At 37.6% G+C, this 22,139-nt stretch overlaps 1 protein-coding gene across 1 annotated transcript in view; it reads left to right on the plus strand.

Moving 5' to 3' along the window:
• The first annotated feature begins 3,207 nt into the window (after positions 1–3,207).
• The window catches only part of MNS1 (meiosis specific nuclear structural 1), a 47,767-nt gene continuing 28,835 nt past the window's right edge, over positions 3,208–22,139 (plus strand). Inside the window, exons 1-2 of the mRNA XM_060618449.3 lie at positions 3,208–3,332; positions 4,319–4,540. Of these exons, the coding sequence (XP_060474432.3) occupies positions 3,330–3,332; positions 4,319–4,540 (225 nt within the window). The 5' untranslated portion in view covers positions 3,208–3,329. The remainder of the gene's footprint in view (positions 3,333–4,318; positions 4,541–22,139) is intronic.

Below are 22,139 nucleotides of genomic sequence, written 5' to 3' on the forward strand. Positions count from 1 at the left end.
TACCATAATGGAATCAACTAGAAATCAATAACAAAAAGATGCCTGGAAATGGCTAACAAAGCATGTTTAAATAATTCATAAGTCAAAGAAAAAGTCTTTGATATTTTGAACTGAATGAATGAGAAATCACCATATATCAAAATCTGTGGGAAGCAGCTAAAGCAAGGCTTAGAGAGAAATTTATATTATACATTTATATTTGAAAAGAAGAATGGTGTTAAAGATTTAAACTTCCACCTTATGAAACTATAAAGAGAAAAGCAAATTAAACCCAAAGCAAGCTGGGAAGAAAATAATGATGGTAAGAGCAGCAAACAATTAAAATGGAAAAAAAAATATATATACATATATATGTGTATATATATATATATATATATATATATATATATATAGAGAGAGAGAGAGAGAGAGAGAGAGAAATTAATAAAGCCAAAAGTTTGCTCTTTGAAAATGTAAGTAAATTTGATAAAACTTTAAATGATGAAGAGCAATATATTTCTTCAAAGTTATCTGGGTAGAGCTTTTTCCTATGTGTATAACAGTACCATAATTTCAATCATTTGTTAATTTAACAAATATTTATTTATCACCTATTATGTGCCAGGCACTAATCATTGTTCAAAACAAAACAAAAATTCCTGCTGACAGCCCAACCAACGAAATTTTAATTAGAGGCTACTTTATGAGAAGCTATACATAAGCTGTGCTTTTTGTAGAATTCTTGTGGAAGTTCTAGACAAACAAAATTGAATGTTTTCAAAATGTTTTGCACTGTACACATGTGGCCAATTCGACTTTTGTGGTAACTGGGTTTATATGATCTCCCAAAAAATAGAAACCTTGACAATTACCATCCCCTCAACACACACACACACACACACACACACACACACACACACACACATGCCCTTTTCTATTGTAGAAAACAATTTGATTCTAAGGTGAGGTCTACAAGCCCAATAGGATTATCTATTCCTTGCATTTCAGTTTGGGAAGTTTCTACTGACATATCTTCAGGCTCAATGATCCTCTCCACGGTGTTGTCCAGTCTACAATAAGCTTGTCAAAGGCATTCCTCATTTGTTACAGTGTTTCTTATTTCTAAAATTTTCTTTGGATTCTTTGAGTTTCCATTTATCTGATTACATCACCCATCTATTCTTGTATGTTGTCAATATTTTTCATCAGCTCCTTTAGCATATTAATCATAGTTATATTACTGTTTAATAATCTCCCAATCTGTTCTGTTTCTCCCAATCTGGTTGAGTCTAGTTCTGATGCTTGCTTTGCCTTTCAAACTGACTGTTTCCTTGCCTTTAGCCTTGTTGTTTTTTGTTGAAACTGGCTGTGTTATATTGGGTAACAGGAATTGAGGTAAATAGCGCTTAATGTGAGTTTTTTATTACATGGCTGGGAGTTGGGCTGTGCTTCATGTTTGCTGTAGCTGTTTGTTCTAGAGGTTTCAAATACCTCTAGTATTTTTGTTTCTGTCTCCTGTTGTCTTTGGATTTCCCTAAGAATTCCTTGTTAGTATGTGATTTTGCAGTGCTTTCATCTGTACTCAATGTTAAGTGTGGGAAGAATTCCATAATTTTATATTTAAGCCTCTTTAAACCTCTTTGGGCTGTGACCTTCACAAGTGTTTCTTAGCTTCCTCCTCTCTACTTAGGAGAGACTGGCAGGCTGGAGGAAGCTATAGTCAGAGAACTGTCCTTGCCTTGGGTGGGATATAGCTTTGGTACAATCTTTTCTTCTGGGAAGTAGGCCTTTATTAAGGAGAAGGCTCTAGATATATTTGATAATAATTATTAATCTTATCTGCTTCCTGGAGCCACAAGATATCTTTCTTGGTTTTTCATGGTGAGAACTTGCTGGAGTTCGTCAAAGCAAAACCCATGCAAGTGTTGGGGCTCCCAAGACTGCAAACCCCGGGTAGTTTAACTCACGCCAGTCTGTGCTCAGTTTCCAACAATTAATCAAAATTAGTATTCAAGTATTCCTTGTTTATGGCTTCAGAGGCTCCTGCTCTAGATAAGTAGGTCTTGGCTGTTACCCCCTGGACTCACCTCTCCAGATTTCAGGGTTGTAGGTTGCCCTGTGACCTCAGTTCTTTGATGAGTCCAAGAAAAATCATTAGTTTTTAGTTTGTTGAAATTTTTCTGATAGTAAGGACAAGTGATAACTTCCAAGCTTTTACATTTTGGAGCTAGAACTGGAAGTCCTTTTGGTTATTAATCTTTAAGCACAATATTGCTGCACATGATGGGCTTCAAATTAGCTAGCACAAACTAAGTCGAGTTCCCACACTACGTTTAATTTTTTTTTTTAGTATTATTTTTGAGAGAGATAGAGAGGGAGAGAGTGAGAGGGAGAGCGCAAGTAGGGGAGGGGCAGAGTGGGAGGGAGACACGGAATCTGAAGCAGGCTCCAGGCTATGAGCTATCAGCTCATACTCACAAACCCCAAGATCATGACCTGAGCTTAAGTCAGATGCCTAACCCACTGAGTCACGCAGGCGCCTCATTTTTTTTAGGGACTTCTCTGTCATCTCTATAATCTTTGACTAATTTTTCTGACCCATTCTTGTTCTTAAATTCTTCCATTTAAAATGGACTGTAGTGTGTAACTGCCAGTAAAATAAACCTGATCACATCCTGCCATCATCTGTATGCTGGCTCATCGATACCTGGACCAGGTATTCCACAGCGGAGAAAGCTCTGTGTGGCCCATGCATTTTATTACCACAGTTTACCAACAGCGTCTGCGGGGTGTGAGGTGAAGGGCGCTGGAAGGACATGCCACCCGCAGTGCCTCACAGTTACCCAGCTAGGGAGACGGTGGCCGTGCCTCCCACTGCTAAAGGTGAAGGCAGTCATCAACGCAGGCAGAACGGGCTTTGAGGGCACAGTATGTTCTATGCGTGGAAAGTGACTTTGGCCCCATGGAATAGGAGTTTGCGTATTTCTGTGTAAAGTTTCCACAGCTTCCCCTTGGCTCCCAAACCCACCCAAATCACACAATTTAGCCGCTTGAGGGAAATCGTGAGCGCCCTAAAAGACTACAAAGAGCTCGCGCCTGGATACAGAATCTGAACTTCCCGCCTGTTAATTAGAGCTGGAGAAGTAGCCCCTCTGCCAGCCTTCCAAGAAGCTCAATGCCCATTGGCTCTTCCTGCGTCCAATGAGAGACTGCGCCCTGCGCCGGTAGGTGGGACCCTCTTTGGCGGCAGTTGCCAGGAAACCGCATCAACATCAGAGAGCTGAGCCTCTGCTTTGGAAGCGGGAGGTGGTGGCCGCTGGAGCACGAGAGGGGGATTTTCATCTGCCAAGATGGTAAGCCGGTTGGGGGTCTGGAAACTACTTGTTTATCTATTGGTTTAATTGTAGTTTAGAGCCAGCTTGCACCTAAAAAGGATTTGAAGTGCCTAATCTGAGAATTAAAGTGGGAAACTCGTACAATTTGCTTTCAGAGGCCTCCTGTGCTATTGTTTAAGCAACGAACACGGTGGCTTCCAGCCTTTTCTCAAATTTCTGGCTGTTATTAGATCTGCCCAGTAAATATCTTTTTTCTCATATTGTGGAAATTTGGGAAAAGATTAAGAACGTTGAACGAATAACTGGGGGAAGAAAACTCCAGGAGAGAGTGAATGAATTAAGTAGCAGCGGCCCGACCTGTTAAATCTATATTAGGAAAACCTGACCAGTTTCTCAACGGAACTTGATGGCCAAGGGGTAAGGGAGAGGGGGTGGAATGGGGAAGGAGGAATTCCCTGTATTGCGCTAAAAGCTAGTTCTACAGAGCTTGACTACCGGTCTTTGAATCTTAGTACTGCGGCATATTTAAGCTGAGGAATCCTGGGTAAAGTTGCTTTTACTTTTTATTCTTCATCTATAAAATGGGGAGTAATAAAAGTTTACTGATATATCAATATATTAGCTACCACGCGTACTTTTTTTTATTTCTCTGAATTTAGGAAGGGGGCCAAAGGTCCTTTGTTTTTATTAGTGTTCCCTATTTTTGTAATGGGAGCTTACATCAGTATACTTTTAAAGTTTATTTATTTATTTTGAGAGCGAGGGAGCACAAGTGGGGGAGGGCAGAAAGAAAGGGAGAGAGAGAACCCCAAGCAGGCTCCACGCTCAGCCGGGCTCAATTCCTTAGCGGGGCTCAATCCCAGGACTGGGAGATAATGACCTGAGCGGAAATCAAGAGTGGTGCATAACCCTCTGAGCCACCCAGGCACTCCACAGCAGTATTCTTTTAAAAATTAGATTTTGGAATATCAAAGTATGCATACTTTTCTTTTTTTTCATTATAGGCTTCTAAAAGGAGAGCTATGAACTTCAGTGAAAGACATCAGAAATTAGTAGATGTAAACTACTGCAAGAAATTGCATGTCCAATCACTAAGAAAGATACAGAATCAAGTCAGGGACCAAATGGTGCAGAACGAAAATGATGACCGTGTGGAGCGCAGGAGATTCCTCAGATTATTACAGAATGAACAATTTGAGTTGGATATGGAAGAGGCCATTCAAAAGGTACATTTTACTATTCATTCTTACATCATTTTTTTCCCTTCATTTTCTCCTTGGAAATGATAAAAATCAACTACTGATACTGGAATTGAATAGATAACAGCATCAGATAAAGTATGCCTCATTGTATGTCAGTCCAGTGTAGTGGTAAAGAACTGGGTTTTTGGAGTTAGACTGTTATGTCTTTAAATCCTAGTATTGCTGTATATAAGCTGTTGAACCATGATTTTACTTGCTGCCTCATCTATAAAACAGGAATTATAATAGTACCCACTTTGTAGGATTGTTTTAATAGTTAATGATTTAATACATGCAAAGCACTTGGAAAAGTACCTGGAACAGAGTAAGACACAGGTTTTCTCGTTTTTTTCATAAACATGAAATCCATAATTACTGAGTTTTGCTCATATAAGTAAAATTCAGTTGCATTCCATAAAATTCAAAAGAAAAAATTTCAGATTACCTTTTTTGAATTTACTGATATTAAACATGTTCATTGTTCAGTGGTAGAAAATGAACATGTATGTATTAGATTTGAATTTACTTGTATTTTTGATTTTTGAAATACTGACTTGAATTCAGGTACAGTACATATATATAACTCCTAAAATATGGAGATAATTTTTCAATGGAAACTTCTAAATATTTTACAGGGTGAAGGTGGTAAAAAAGGGAAACCAATAAGAAACAAGTTGTCATAAATGTGAAAAAGGTGTTCTGATATTTCACTATTTATTGAGTTCCTGCTTTATGTTCAACATTTTGCAGGATATTGTGGGGAATGGCAAAAGCAACTTTTAAAAATGATATCCATCCCTCTGAATTTCAATTTCATAAAGCTTAGACATGATTTTCAACTCTGAGCAATAAGATCCTAGGGATTAGATTTTTTTTCCTATTTTTATTCTTATTTTTTTCTTTAATTTTAAAGAAAATCCTAGATATCAGATGCATTTTACAAAATACAGATATTTTCTAACATAGTAGCAGAACAATGCCATTATCTCACATAATAGAATTAACAGTAAATTCTAGGTATCATTTAATGCCATCCCATAATCAAGTTTTGGGGATTATGTCAAAGTCTGCTTTTACAGTTGGTTTGTTTTAATCAGGATCCGAACAAGGTTCATATAGTATATTTGGTTGTTATGTCTGTTAGGTACCTCTAATCTAAAATAGTCTCTTCCTCATCCTTTATTTATTTAAAAAGAAATTTTTCTTTAACGTTTATTTATTTTTGAGAGACAGAGAGAGACAGAACATGAGTGGAGGAGAGACAGAGAGAGGGAGACACAGAATCCAAAGCAGGCTCCAGGTTCTGAGCTGTCAGCACAGAGCCCGATGCGGGGCTCAAACCCATGAACTGTGAGATCATGACCTGAGCCAAAGTTGGATGCTTAACCGACTGAGCCACCCAGGCCTCTCTGGGTCTCTGGCTTTCTACTCTCAGATTTTAGGAATCACTTGAGCTGATTCATTATCCTATTTGTTCTTTTCCTCTGGTGAATACAAGACTCATCTTGTAAATTTCTGGCTTCACACCCGGAATCAGCCATTGTACCAAAGAGCACTGTTATCATCTAATGGAAATAATATTTAGAGACAATTTTTGAGATAAATTTAGATATATAAGAGTTGCAAAAAATAGTAAAGAGAATTCCTGTATACCCTTTACTGATTTCTCTTTAAGTTAACATCTTAAATAATCATGGAACAATTATCAAAATGAAGAAATTAGCCTTGGTACAATATGTTAACTATAGTATTTATTCAGATCACATGAGTTTTTTCCATTAACATGTTTTCTGTTTCAGGAATACAAACTGCATTTAGTTGTTATGTTTCCTTAATCTCCTCCAATCTGTAATAGTTTTTCACTTTTCCTGTCTTTCATGACCTTGACAATTTTAAAGACTACTGCTCATTTATTATATTAGTTTTCTGTTGCTATGTAACAAATTACCACAAATTTAGTGGCTAAAAACATCTGTTGATTACCTCACGGTTTCTGTTGGTCAGAAATCCAAACATGGTTTATAGCTGGATTGACTGCTTGGTCTCACAAGGCTGAAATCCAGGTGTTGTCTGGAATATATTCTCATCTGAATCTTGGGGTCCTCTTCTAAGCTCATTTAAGTTGGTAGAGTGCATGTTCTCATAGTTCGAAGACTAATGCTCATATCTCTCAGAGATTGCTGACATTCCCTGCCACTTGATCCTTTCCACAACATAGCAGTCTGTTTCCCTGATATCCACAGAACAGTGGCTTCAACTGCTCTTTGTCATTTTGGGGCTCACCTGATTAGGTCAGGCCTACCCAAGAGAATCTCCCTTCTGATTAGCACAGTAGTTATTCTAGCCTTTCTCCTTTCCTTATTCATAATTGCTTTCTCCAACAAAAAGAAACCTGGTTCTCATTATCTATAGTATATTTACTTATTCTTTCAACCCTAGTATACAAATAAAGTAGTCTCAGAATTGTTAACCTGCACCCCTGTGAACAACACATTTACTTACTACAGTACGGATTTGGATATAAATATTTTTTGTCCTTAGCCTTATAATATCTAGTCAGACGCTGTTTCCTAAAATTACTTATGTCTATTTCTACTGCATTTATGTGATTGTCTTTTTAAAAATTTTATTGAGGTATAATTGACATACATTATGATATTAGTTTCAGGTGCACAACATAGCAATTTGACCTTTGTATACATTGTGAAATGATGACCTCAATAAGTCTAGTTACTATCTATTTACCATACAAAGTTAATACGCTATTATTGACTATATTCCCCATCCTGTATGTAAATCCCCATTACTTATTTTATAACTGGAAGTTTGTACTTCTTGATCCTCTTCACTCATTTCACACCTCCACTCCTTCTCCCCTCTCGTCTGGCAACCACTAATTGGTTCTCTATATCTATGAATTTGGGTTTTGTTTTGTTTATTTGTTTTGTTTTTGAGATTCCACATATAAGTGAAATCAAAGATAATGGTCTTTCTCTGACTTATTTCAGTTAGTGTAATACCCTCAAGGTCCATCCAAATTGTCACAAATGGCAAGATTATCTTTATGGCTGAGCAACATTCTGTTGTACTTACATACCACATTTTCTCTATCCACTCATCCATTGATGGACATAGGTTATTTCCATATCTTGATTATTATAAATAATGCTACATTTATATATCTTTTCAAATTAGCGCTTTTGTTTTCTTTGGTTGATACCCAGAAGTGAAACTGCTGGATCATGTGATTTTTTAAAAATTTTTGAGAGCTTCCATACTGTTTTCCATTGTGGCTGCACCAATTTATATTCTCACCACCACTGCATGAGGATTCCCTTTTGTCCACACACCAACACTTATTTCTTTCTGCTAATAGCCATTCTGACAGGTGTAAGGTAATAATCACATTATAGTTTTGATTTGCATTTCTCTGATGATGAGTGATGTTAAATATCTTTTCCTGTGCTGGTGGGCATCTGTATGTCATTTTTAAAAAGAGTCTATTTAGGTCCTCTGCTTATTCTTTAATCAGACTGTTTATATTTTGTTTGTTTTTGGGTTTTATGACTTTATATATCTTGGATATTAACCCCATATAGGATATATGATTTGCAAATACTTCTGTCATTCAGTAGGTTGTCTTTTCATTTTGTTGATGGTTTCCTTTGCTGTGCAGAAGCTTTTTAGTTTGTGGTAGTCTCATTTGATTTTGCTTTTTTATTGCAGTTACCTCTGGAATCAGCTTTAAAAAAAAACATTGTTAAGATTAATGTCAGGGAGCTTACTGCCTATGTTTTCCTTTCAGACTTTTATGGTTTCAGGTCTTAGCATTCAAATTTCTGATCCATTTTGAGTTAATTTTTGTATATGTTGTATGATAGTGGTCCAGTTTCATTTTTTTGCATGTTGCTATCCAGTTTTCCCAGCAGCACTTGAAGAGTTTCAACACCACTTTTCCCCGTTGTATATTCTTGCCTCCTTTGTTCTAAATTAATTGACATATATGTGTGGGTTTTCCTGGGCTGTCTGTCCTGTTATATTGATCTATGTGTCTGCTTTTATTTTAAAATTTTTTTAATGTTTATTTATTTTTGAGAGAGAGACAGAGCATGAATGGGGGAGGGTCAGAGACAGAGGGAGACACAGAATCTGAAGCAGGCTCCAGGCTCTGAGCTGTCAGCACAGAGATGGACGCGGGGCTCGAACTCATGAACAGTGAGATCATGACCTGACCAGAAGTCAGACACTCAACCAACTGAGTCACCCAGGAGTCCCTCTATGTGTCTGTTTTTAATGCCAATACTATACTGATTTGATTACTATAGCTTTGTGATAATAGTTTGAAATTTGGGAGCATTACACTTCTGACTTTGTTCTTTTTCAAGATTGCTTTGGTTATCTTAATTCTTTTGTGCTTTTATATGAATTTTAGAATTATTTGTTCAAATTCTGTGAAAATGGTGTTGATATTTCGGTAGGAATTACATTGACTCTGTAGATTGCTTTGAAAAGTACAGACATTTTATACCACTACTCCATGAGCACAGAATATCTTTCCATTTATTTGTGTTTTCTTCAGTTTCTTTCATGAGTATCTTATAGTTTTCAGTATATAGTCACCTTGGTTAAATTTAGTCCTAGGTATTTTGTACTCTTTGATGCAGTTGTAAATGGGATTGTTTTCTGATTTTTCTTTCTGATCTTTTGGTATTGATGTGTAGAAATTCAACAGGTTTTTATGTATTTTTTGTGTCTTATCACTACTGAATTGATTTATTTTAATAGTTTTTTGGTGTAGTCTTTAGTATTGTGTTATTTGCAAATAGTGACAAGTTTGCCTCTTCCTTTCCAATTTGGATGTCTTTTATTTCTTTTTCTTGCCTAATTACTATGGCTAGGACTTCCAGTGCTATGTTGTATAAAAGTGGGGATGGAGTGAACATTCTTGTCTTGTTCCTGATCTTAGAGCTTGTCACCAATGAGTATGAAACTAACTGTGGGTTTGTCATAAGGGTATTAATTATGTTGAGGCACATTCTCTCCATAATCTGCTTTTCCTGAATCAAAATGATCAATGATTTTTATCTTTCATTTTGTTAATGTGTATAATAGTGATTGATTTGGGGTGTTGAATCATCCTTGCATCCCTGGAATGTCACATTAATCATGGTGTATGGTCCTTTTAATATGTTGTTGAATTTGGTTTGCTTAATATCTTGTTGAGGAATGTTGCATTTATGTTCATCAAGAATATTAGCTTGTAATTTTATTTTTGTATGGCATCCTTGTCTGGTTTTGGTATTAGGATAATGATGGCCTCATGACATGCAGTGAGAGTGTTCCCTCCTCTTCAGTTTTTTGAGAGTTTGAGAAGGGGAAATATTAATTCTTTGAATGTTTGATAGAGTTAACCAGTAAAGCCACATAGTCCTGGACTTTTGTTTTTTGGGAGGTTTTATTGATTCAGTCTCCTTACTAGTAATCTCCCTACTAGTATGTTGATTTTATTCTTGATTCAAGAATTCTTCTTGATTCAGTCTTGGAAGATCGTGTGTTAGGAATTTATCCACTTCTTCTAGTTTGTCTAATTTTTGGCATATAATTGTTTATATTACTCTCTTATGATCCTTTGCATTTCTTTAGTATTAGTTGTAACTCCTTTTTCACTTCTCATTTTTATGTATTTGAGCCCTCTCTCTTTTTTCCTTGGTAAGTCTAGTGTCGCGACTGGCGCGACAAACACCGAGGTCAGGGTCCTGAGGGTAGGGGAATGCAAGAAAAAAGAGAGAGAAGAGAAAGTTTGGGAACAGGAGGGTCCCCTGGGCTGATGGCCCAAGTGACGGCTTTATTGTTGCTGTACACAATCTTTTATATCCAGACTCTTATGGGTCAGTCCATTCTAAGAATAAACAGGTTTCACATAATCGCTGCCAACCAAAACATTTAGTTCTGTGTTTCTTGTGCATTTTCTAGACGGGTCACAACAAGACCTTGTTGATAAGATTGCTAGCAAAACACAATTCCCATGTTTGTTTCTATCTGACTCGGGGTAGAAAAAGGGAGGTAGCATTACTGCCAACACCTGCAGACCACAGGCTTCAGGAATTAACTTTCTCAGCCTTGACAAGGCTTTGGTATGCCCTTGAAAGTGGGGAAATGGGAGGGGGAACCACCGGGTTGGCTAAGTCAACAGGGAACATTGCTCGACCGGGTCTCAGCCTGGCACTGGGGCCCGGTCCCCCACAGTCTAGCTGAAAGTTTGTCAATTTTATTTATATTTTCTTTTTTAAGTTTATTTTTGAGAGAGAGAGAGAATGAATGGGGGTGGGGGCAGAGAGAGAGGGAAAGAGAGAATCCCAAGCAGGCTCTGCACTGTCAGCATGGAGCCCAATCTGGGCCTCGAACTCACAAACTGTGAGATCATGACCTGAGCTAAAACCAGTAGTTGAATGCTTAACTGACTGAGCCACCCAGGCACCCCATTTTTATTTATATTTTCAAAGAAGTAGTTCATAGTTTCATTGATGTTTCCTATTGTCTTTTTTTGTCCGTATTTCATTTATTTCCACTCTGATCTTTATTATTTTCCTCCTACTAACCTTAGGCTTCATTTATTCTTACTATAGTTCCTTTTGGTGCAAAGTTAGACTGTTTAATTGAGGGTTTTGTTGTTTCTTCAGAAAGATCTGTACTGCTGTGTACCTCCCTCTTAGAACTGCTTTTGCTGCATTTTGATGTTATTTTCCTGTTTTCATTTGTCTCCAAATTTTTAAAATTTTATTCTTTAATTAAAATTTTTTCTCAATGTTTATTTTTATTTTTGAGAGAGAGACAGACAGAGCATGAGTGGGAGGAAGGGTAGAGAGGGAGAGGGAGACACAGAATCCGAAACAGGCCTAGGCTCTGAGCTGTTAGCACAGAGTCTGACAAAGAGCTTGAACTTGGAAATGGTGAGATCATGACCTAAGCCAAAGTCTGATTCTTAATTGACTGAGCTACCCAGGTGCCCCTGGCTGTAGATTTTTTAAACATTTCTTCTAGGTATTTATTTCTTCGATGCTCTTGTGGTTGCTTTGTAGCATGCTGATTAATTCTCACATTTTTGTTGTTTTCTTCTTGATAATTGGTAATTCCATACCATTATGGTTGGAAAAGGTGCTTGATATAATATCAATTTTGAATTTATTTAGATTTTCTTTTTTATGTGGCCTAACATTGATCTGGTCTGGAGAATGTTTTATATGCACTTGAGAAGCATGTGTATTCTGCTATTTTTGTACTGAATGTTCTGTATATATCTATTAAGTCCACCTGGTTTAAGGTGTTGTTTAAGGCTGATGTTTCCTTATTGATTTTCTTATTTCTGTCAGATGATATAAGTAGGGTGTTAAAATCCCCTACCATTATTGTATTGTTGATTTCCCCTTTTTGGTGTGTTAATATTTGCTTTATATATTTTGGTGCTTCTATATTAGATACATATATATTTGTAAATTTTATATTTTCTTGCTTGATTGACCTCTTTATCATGAAATGCCCTTCCTTGTCTTTTATTACAGTGTTGGTTTTAAAGCTTATTTTGTCTGATATGAGTATAGCTATACCAGCTTTCTTTTCATTTCCATGGAATATTGTTTCCATTCCTTCACTTACAGCTTGTGTGTATCCCTACTTCTGAAGTAACTCTCTTGCAGGCAATATATAGATGAGTCTTGTTTGTTTTTTGTTTGTTTGTTTATAATCCATTTGGCCAGCTGTCTTTTGAGTGGAACATTTGGTCCATTTATATTTAAAATATTACTGTTAGATCTGTACTTATTGCCATTTGGTTAATTGTTTTCTGGCTGTTTTTGTAGTTCCTCTCTGTTCCATTTTCTTTCTCTCTTTCCTTGTGTTTCATTGTCTTTCTTTAGTGTTGTGTTTAGTTTTTTTATTTACTTATTTACTGTAAGGTTTTGCTTTGTGGTTACTGTGAGATAATTTATGTATACAACATATATAACATCCTATCAACGTTTTAGGTTGATATCGACTTGAACTTACTCCAAAATAGTACACTTTTACCATCTCCCCCATTTTATGTTTTTGATGTCACATTTTATCTCCTATTTTATGTATCACTTAATTATTGTAGTTTTCTTTTGCTGTTTTTGTCTTTTAACCTTCATACTAACTTTATGAGTTAACTTATATACTACCTTCACTAAATATTAAATCTTACAGAGAGATTTTTACTTTCAAATGTTTTCTGGTTGTTAATTAGTGCCATTTCTTTTCAACTTAAAAGATCCCTTTAACATTTCTTGAAAAACCAGTTTAGTGGTGATGAACTCCTTTAGCTTTTGCTTATCTGAAAAACTATCTCTCCTTCAATTCTGAGTGATAAACTTACTGGGTAGAGTGTTCTTGGTTGGAAGTTTTTTCCTTTTAGCACTCTGAATATGTCATGCCACTCCCTTCTGGCCTGCACAGCTTGGGCTGAGCAATCTGCTGATAGCCTTGTGGGGTTTTCTTTGCAACAAGTTGCTTGTACTGCTTTCAGATTTTCTTTTTTTTTTTTAATTTCTAAAAATTTTTTTAAAATTTATTTTTGAGAGAGAGAGAGACAGACAGAGTGCAAGCAGGGGAGGGACAGAGAGAGAGGGAGACACAGAATCCAAAGCAGGCTTCAGGCTCTGAGCTGTCAGCACAAAGCCCGATGCAGGGCTCAAACTCATGAACTGCAAGATCATGGCCTGAGCCAAAGTTGGACACTTAACCAACTGAGCCACCTAGGGCACCCTAAGATTTTCTCTTTAATTTTTGACATATTTATAATAATGTGTGTTGGCATGGATCTCTTTGGGTTTATTTTACTTGGAACTCTGGGTTTCTGGATCTGGGTGTCTGTTTCCTTCCTTAGGTGAGGGAAGTTTTCAGCCATTATTTCTTCAAATAAGTTTTCTGCCTCTTTCCTTTCTCATCTCCTTTGGTATCCCTATAATGCAGATATTATTTCACTTGATTTTGTCCCATAGATCTCTTAATTTATCATCTTTTTTTTAAGAATTCCTTTTTCTTTTTGCTGCTCTGTCTGGGTGATTTCCAGTGCTTTGTTTTCCAGTTCTCTGATCCATTCTTCTGTTCTATCCAATCTGCTGTATAACCCTCTTCGTGTATTTTTCAGTTATTATATTCTTCAGCTCTGATTTTGGTTTCATACTTTCTTATATCTTATATCTCTTTGTTGAAGTTCTCACTGTGTTCATTCATTCTTCTCCTAAGCTTGGTGAGCATCTTTATGCCTATTACTTTGAATTCTTTATCTAGTAAATTACTTATCTCTGGAGCAGTAAGGTCTTTTTCTGATGTTTTGTCTTATTCTCTCATTTGGAACATACTTCTCTGTATCCTCATTTTGTTTGGCTGTGTTTGTTTCCCTCTGTTAGGCAAAACAAGTACTTCTTTCAGTCTTGAAGAAGTGGCTTTGTGTAGATGATGAAACTTCTCATTCACCATTGATTAGTTCTTGGTTGTCTCTTGAACGTTTGTGATCGTCTGTGAACAGCCTGATTTTTATTCTTGATATGTCTGTGTTGTTGATGGTATGCCAAGACCTGTCTGTGTTCCAAGGAGAGGAATCTTATTCAGCACCTAGTTTCAGGCTGAATGGAAGCCAGACCCTCAGGCAGCAGCTTTTAATATATGCAAATATATGCAGTCCTGTGGGGCTACAATTGTAAACTCTGTTGGCCTCCAGATCTAGAGATGGAGGTGTTCCCTGGGCAACAGTTGTAAAAACAGGGCTGCAAATGAGTATATAAGCTCCTTTCTGGGAGGTCTTGTTGAGCTGCAGTGAGGCCAACAGGATGGGCAAGAATAATGTCTCCCTACTTATGTTCCCTGGGAGTGCCTTTGTAGCTACTGTTTGTGTGGGAAACCTGAAGACTCTTTCTTAGGCTGGAGCTCCAGGATAAATAGGCCTTTTTCAAGGAAGACTGGGCGTGCAGTGCCCTGGGGGGTTGGCCTGCCAAGAACTGTCTTCTGATGGTAAGAGTCCCTTGGAGCTCAGGACTTTCAGCCCTCTTGGCCACCAAGGCCAAGTGAACAAAGGGCATTCCCTGTGTGGTTTGCACACACCTGCTCCGAAAGGTGCGCTCACCAGGTTCAGAAAGGCAGGGGGGAAATGTCTTGACTGCATGTGACTGAAGGCTTCTGTGATACTGTGGGAGAGTGCCCTGTCTCTGTGCCTGTATGGCCCCAGGTTGGTGGCAGGAGAATGTCACAACTGCTCCCACTTGCCAGTCCAAGCAGGGTATGGGGGATTGCTATGACCGCTCCCACTGCCCAGCTGCAGATAAGCAGCAGGATGTCACTGAGGCCACCTGTCCCACCAGCCCCAGGGAGGCAGTGAGAGGGTGCAGCATCCAGTGTGCTACCCTGGCAGGTTAGGTAGAGAGCACACAAAAGGAGTTAGCCTTGCCTCTGTCTCTGGCAGAGTCCCAACTGTCCCTTACTTCTGCAGCAGATTCCCCCAGATCAGCAAATGAATTCCCTTCAAATTGGTGCTTTTGTGCTTGATCCTGGGATGAGTGAGACTGTAGGTGAGCCTTTAAAATGAGAATCTCAGTTTCCTATAGTACTTTGGGTCCCTTGGATGTCAGCCCTGTTGGTTTTCTAAGCCAGACATTTTTGGTGCAGCTCTGAAGTGTTGGAGTGCCTAATGTGGGGCACCAACCCCTCACTCATCTGGCAGAGGTGCTGGACTGGTGAGATCCCTCTCTGTTGTGTCTCCCTGCCTATTGGATGTAGGGTTTTTTGGCAAGACAGTGTCTCTACCCCTCTCAGTGTGGTCCTTTTATCCTTTGTTGTAGAGAAGCAGTTCATCTAGTTTTCAGATCCTTTTCAGAGAGAAATTGTTAGAAGGTGCAGGAGAGACATGAAGTATCCCCCAAACTGAGAAGGCACTTGGAGACCGGAAAATGAAGTAGGCCACTCCATACAGTTTACACAGTGTTTTACTTCAGGTAACTTACTGACAGGGGGATTGGGTGGAAGACTGACTATTCACAGCAACTGCATAGTTATTCTCTGCCAAATCCAGACCTTAGTCCACAAACCTTATAGAGCAAAGGGACGCATAGAAGGGCACTATACTGAGATCAAAAGGTTCACACACACCGCAGAGAGCTTGAATGTGTCTAATTGACAGCTAACTTTTAATTAGATCTTACAGCCTCACCTGTGCATCAGGAAGGGGAAAGACTATTATTTCTAAAAGATTAATGGGAGACCAAAACAACCTTCTCCCTATTTTGGTCTTGGTGGGCATTTCTAAGGTATGATTATTCATTTCCATGGAATGGCTACATGGAACCTGTAGCCCCAAGAAAGGTCATTGAGCAACCATGAACAAGATGGAGGGCTAAAGATGGAGTCGGTATTGTCAGCATTCCTACACAAATGATCTACATGTAGCTGTAGATTTTGTGTGTCCATGGGAGGAGATGAGTTCAGGATCTTCCTATGCTGCCATCTTGGACCCCCTGATTTTTAATACAGTTAATTTGACATAGTCTGCATTCCATTATTCCCCCCACATGTGGTTGATTTCTTTAAAAAATTTTTTTATGTTGAAATAGTTACAAATTCTTGGGAAATTGCAAAAATCATATGGAGAGGTCCATTGGGCACGATACAGAAGATTCCCCCGGTGGTTACATCTTGCATAACTGCAATATAATATCAAACTCTAGAAAATGATATTGGTACAATATGCATATATACCCATATGTCATTTTTTTCAAATGTGTAGTAGATTTACACAGCCACCACCTAATTCAAGATAGAGAACTGTTGTATCACCACCAAGACCTTATTCATGCTACCTCATTATAGTCATATATTTTCTTCACCACCACTGCCCTCCCCTCCCCACCACCCCGCTGCTGCCACCGACTATGCCTGGCAACCATTGATTTGTTCTCCATCTCTGTAATTTTGTTCTTTCAGGAATGTTATATAAATGTAATTGTGTGTGATTCCATATATATGTAGAGTTATATGTGACCTTTAGAGTAGATTTTTTCACTCAGTGTAATGCTTTTGAGAGTCATCCAAGTTGTTGAATTTGTCAATAGTTAATTCTTTTTTATTATTGAGTAGTAGTGCATGGCATGGATTTACTGGTTGATTTCTTTTTAAATTTGCATATTATAAAATTAATTCTCTCTGATGTATATGTAGTTCTATGGATTTTGACAAATGGATAGATTTCTATCTCTACCCTCCCAGTGTCATTCAAACACTTCTATCATCCCCAAAGTCCCCTCATGCTGCCCCTTTGTAGTCAGCCACTCACCCTTCTCCCCAAATCCCTGGAAACCACTGATTTCTTTTATGTCCTGTTAGGTTCACCTTTTCCACAATGTCATAAAAATAACTGGAATTAGGCAATATGTTACCTTTTGGGTCTGACTTCTTTCACTTAGCAAAACAAATGTAAGATTCCGTATTGTTGTATGAATTGTTCCTTTTATTGCTGAATGGTATTGTTGTATTCTAGTATATGGATGTACCACAGTTGTTCATTTGCATGTTGAAAAAAATATGAATTGTTTCCAATTTATGGCAACTGTGAATAAAACTGCTATAAACGTTTGATTACAAACTTTTATATGAACATAAATTTTCATTTCTCTTAGATAGATATCTGAGAGTAGGATGGTTGTGTCATATAGTAGGTGTATGTTTCACTTGATAAGAAATTGCCAAACCATTTTGCAGAGTTGCTGCATTTTTTTGCATTTCCTCGGGTGGTGTATGAGAATTCCAGTTGTTTTGTGTCATCATCAGTACTTGCAGTTGCTTTTTGTTAATTGAAATTATTATTTAGATAATTGTGGATTCATATGCAGTTGTAAGAAATAATACAGAGAGACTCAATATACCTTGCACCTAATGTCTCCTAATGGTACATCTTGCAAAACTGTAGTACAATATCACAGGCAAAATAACAGCAATGATACAATCCACCAATCTTGTTCAGATTTCCCTACTTTTACTTGTGCTCCTGTCTGTGCATTGGTGTGTGTGTGTGTGTGTGTGTGTGTGTGTGTGTGTGTATTTGGTTCCCTACAGTTTATCACACGTGTAGGTTTGTATGTCCAGCACCACAGTCATGATCCAGGGGAGCTCCATGACCACAAGGGTCGCTCATTTTGTCCTTTCATAAACATAACCATCTCTTTCTTGTACACCATACCTCATGCCTGACTCTGGCAACCACTAATATGTTCTCCATTTCTATAATTTTGTCATTTCAAGAATGTTACCTATACAACTCAACAATAAAAAGACAAATAAACTCTTTAATGGACAAAGGACATCAATAGCCATTTCTCCAAAGAAGATACACAAATGAATAATAAGCACATAAAAGATGTTCAACATAATGTCATTAGGGAGATGCAAATCAAAATCGCAGTTAGGTATCCCTTCAGAGCCATGAAAATTGCTCTAATTCTTTTTAAAAAGGATAGTAAGTATCGGAAACGATGTAGAGAACTTCGAACCCTTGTACGTTGCTTTTGGAAATGTAAAATGTTGTAGTGGCTGTGGGAGACAGTTGGACAGTTCCTCAAAAAGTTAAATGCAAATGCTGTATCACTTAGCAATTCTACTAAACCCGAGACAATTGAAAACATGTTCACACAAAAACTTGTACATGAATATTGAAAGCAATATTATTCATGATAGCCAAAAGGTGGTTGTTGGAAACAACCCAAGTGCCCATCCACTGATGACTAGATAAAATGTGTTCTATCTATACAGTGGGATATTATACAGACATAAAAGGGAATGAAGTACTGATACATGCTGCAACATGGATGAACCTTGAAAGCATTACACCAAATGATAGAAGCCGAGCACAAAAAGGCCACTTATTCTGTGATTCCATTTAAATGAAGTATCTAGAATAGGCAAGAACATAGAGATAGAAAGCAGATTAGTGGTTCTCAGAAACTAGTGGGTATGTGGAATGGTGAGTGACTGCTAACAGGTATGGGTGTTTTTTTGTTTTTTGTTTTTGTTTTTTTTTTGGAGGCGATGAAACTGTTCTGTAATGTTGAAACTTACATCTACACGAAAGCCTGCATGTGGATGTTTATAGCAGTTTTAATTGCCAAAACTTGTAAGCTACTAAGATGTCCTTCAGTAGATGAATGGATCGTTGATCCAGACAATAGAATATTAGTGCTAAAAGAAGTGAACTATCAAGCCATGAAAAGACATGGAGAAACTTTAAATGTGTATTACTAAGTGAAAGAATCCAACCTGTAAAGTCTTCATACTGCATGATTCCAACTATCTACCAGTTCTGTATGATAACTAATGGTAGATAAATATCATTACATGTTTCTCAAAACCACAGAATGTACAACACCAAGAGTTAACCCTAATATAAACTGTGGACTTTGGGTGATTGTGTCATTGCAGATTAACTGATTGTAACAAACGTACCACGCTGGTGGGGTGTTGATAGTGAGGTGGGGCGGTGCATATGTGTGGGCTTTGGGTATATGGGAACTCTCTTATTTCTGCTCAGTTTTGTTGTGAACACAAAGCTGCTTCAAAAAAAATATCCACTTAAAAAAAAGTTCTGAAACTAGATAATGATGTTTGTTGCACAACACTGTGAATATACTAAAAAAACACTGAACAGGGGCGCCTGGGTGGCTCAGTCAGTTGAGCGACTGACTTTGGCTCAGGTCATGATCTCGCGGTCCGTGAGTTCGAGCCCCGCGTCGGGCTCTGTGCTGACAGCTCAGAGCCTGGAGCCTGTTTCAGATTCTGTGTCTCCCTCTCTCTGACCCTCCCCCGTTCATGCTCTGTCTCTCTCTGTCTCAAAAATAAATGAACGTTAAAAAAAAATTTTTTTAAAACACTGAATTGGGAATTGTGAAAGGTGAATTTTATAATATGTGAATTAAAGCGCAATTGTAAAATAAGGAACGTGTTTCAAGAACATTATATAAATGGGCCCAAACAGTATATTGGGATTGGATTTTTTCACTCAGCTTAATTGCTAGAAATTCATCCAAGTTGTTGCTAGTGTCACTATTTCGTTCCCTTTTGTTGTCGAGCAGTCCTCCATGGTAGGATGTACCACAGTTTATCTCACTATTCACCTGGTAGCATTTGTCTGTTTATTTCCATTATTGGCTATTTTGAATAAATCTGTAAACATTTGGATACAGGTTTTTATTTATTTTTATTTTTTTATTATTTTTTAATATATAATTTATTGTCAAACTTGTTTCATACAACACCCAGTGTTCATCCCAACAGGTGCCCTCCTCAATGCCCATCTGTCACTTTTCCCTCTCCCCCACCCCCATCAACGCTCAGTTTGTTGTCAGTATTTAAGAGTCTCTTATGGTTTGGCTCCCTCCCTCTCTAATTTTTCCTTCCCCTCCCCCCTGGTCTTCTGTTAAGTTTCTCAGGATCCACATATGAGCGAAAATATATGGCATCTGTCTTTCTGTGCCTGACTTATTTCCCATAGCAGAATACTCTCCAGTTCCATCCACGTTGCTACAAATGGCCAGATTTCATTCTTTCTCATGGCCAAGTAGTATTCCATTGTATATATAAACCACATCTTCTTTATCCATTCGTTAGTTGATGGACATTTAGGCCCTTTCCATAATTTGGCTATTGTTGAAAGTGCTGCTATAAACATTGGGGTACAAGTGCCCCTATGCATCAGCGCTCCTGTATCCCTTGGGTAAATTCCTAGCAGTGCTATTGCTGGGTCATAGGGTAGGTCTATTCTTAATTTTTTGAGGAACTTCCATACTGTTTTCCAGAGCGGCTGTACCAGTTTGCTTCCCACCAACAGTGCAAGAGGGTCCCTGTTTCTCCACATCCTCTCCAGCATCTGTAGTCTCCTGATTTGTTCATTTTAGCCACTCTGACTGGCACGAGGTGGTATCTCAGTGTGGTTTTGATTTGTATTTCCCTGATGAGGAGTGACGTCGAGCATCTTTTCATGTGCCTGTTGGCCATCTGGATGTCTTCTTTAGAGAAGTGTCTATTCATGTCTTCTGCCTACTATTTCACTGGATTATTTGTTTTTCAGATGTAGAGTTTGGTGAGTTCTTTATAGATTTTGGATACTAGCCCTTATTACCCAGTATGTCATTTGCAAATATCTTTTCCCATTATTTTGGTTGCCTTTTAGTTTTGTTGATTGTTTCCTTTGCAGTGCAGAAACTTTTTATCTTGATGAGGTCCCAATAGTTTATTTTTGCTTTTAATTTCTTTACCTTTGTAGATGTGTCAAGCAAGAAATGGCTGCAGCTGAAGTCACAGAGGTTTTTCCCTGCTTTCTCCTCTAGGGTTTTGATGGCTTCCTGTCTCACGTTTAGGTCCTTCATCCATTTTGAATTTATTTTTGTGAATGGTGAAAGAAAGTGGTCTAGTTTCATTCTTCTGCATGTTGCTGTCCAGTTCTCCTAGCACCATTCGTTAAAGAGACTTTTTTCCATTGGATATTCTTTCCTGCTTTGTCAAAGATTAGTTAGCCATACATTTGTGGGTCCAATTCTGGATATAGGTTTTTAAATAAACATAAGTTTTCATTTCTCTGGGATAAATGCTTGAGTGAAGTTACTGAGTTATATGGTAATTGTATGTTAGCTTTATAACAAACTACCAAACTGTTTTCCAGAGTTGCTCTATCATTTTACATTCCCACCCAGCAAACAATTTCTCACCAACATTTGGTTTTCCATTATTTTTCATTTTAGCCATTGTAATAGGTTTGTAGTGATCTGTTGTTGTAATTTTAATCAGCATTTCCTGAATGCTAATGATAGTGAACATCTTTTCATGTGCTTATTCCTTCCAAATACAGAATTTAGTTAAGCCTGTAGATTCTTCTACCATTTTACCTGTGATACAAAAGAGAAACAAGTTAAATGGTATCCCGGAGAAGCAATCAGTCAAATTCAGAATGTAGGACATTCTACGGGCTACATGTACTAATTTCTACAACAAATAAATGGCTTGAGGGGAAAAATGTGTGTATGGGATGACTATTACAGAACTTATAACTAGATGCCACATGTGGACCTTGTTTGGATTTTGATTTGAAAAAGCAAACTAAAAGCATCTTTGAGACAATTGGGAAAACCTGAAAATGGACTACACCTTACTAAGGAATAACTGTTATTTAGACATGTTAATGGTATGGTTGTTATATGAGATGAAATTCTTATCAGATAGAGATCAATACTGAATTACTTATATGGTAATGACATATCTAGGATATGTTTTAAATAGTCTAGCAAAAAAGAACAAAGAAAAAAATGAAATTGGAGTAGAAGAACAAAGAAAAAAGGTTGACAAAATATTGGTAGTTATTGAAAATGAGTAATGCTACTTGAGGGTGTATTTTAATATTCTTACTACTTAAGATATCTGACATTTTCTATGGTAAAATGTTTGGGAAAGTGTTGATTGAAATAGCGTTTTGTATTTTAAAATAAAACACAAATGGTTGTTGCTCCGAAGGCACTTGAAGTTTTCTGTTACAAAA

This window comes from Panthera onca, chromosome B3, assembly GCF_046562875.1.
Source record: "Panthera onca isolate mPanOnc1 chromosome B3, mPanOnc1 haplotype 2, whole genome shotgun sequence".
NCBI lineage: Eukaryota > Metazoa > Chordata > Mammalia > Carnivora > Felidae > Panthera > Panthera onca.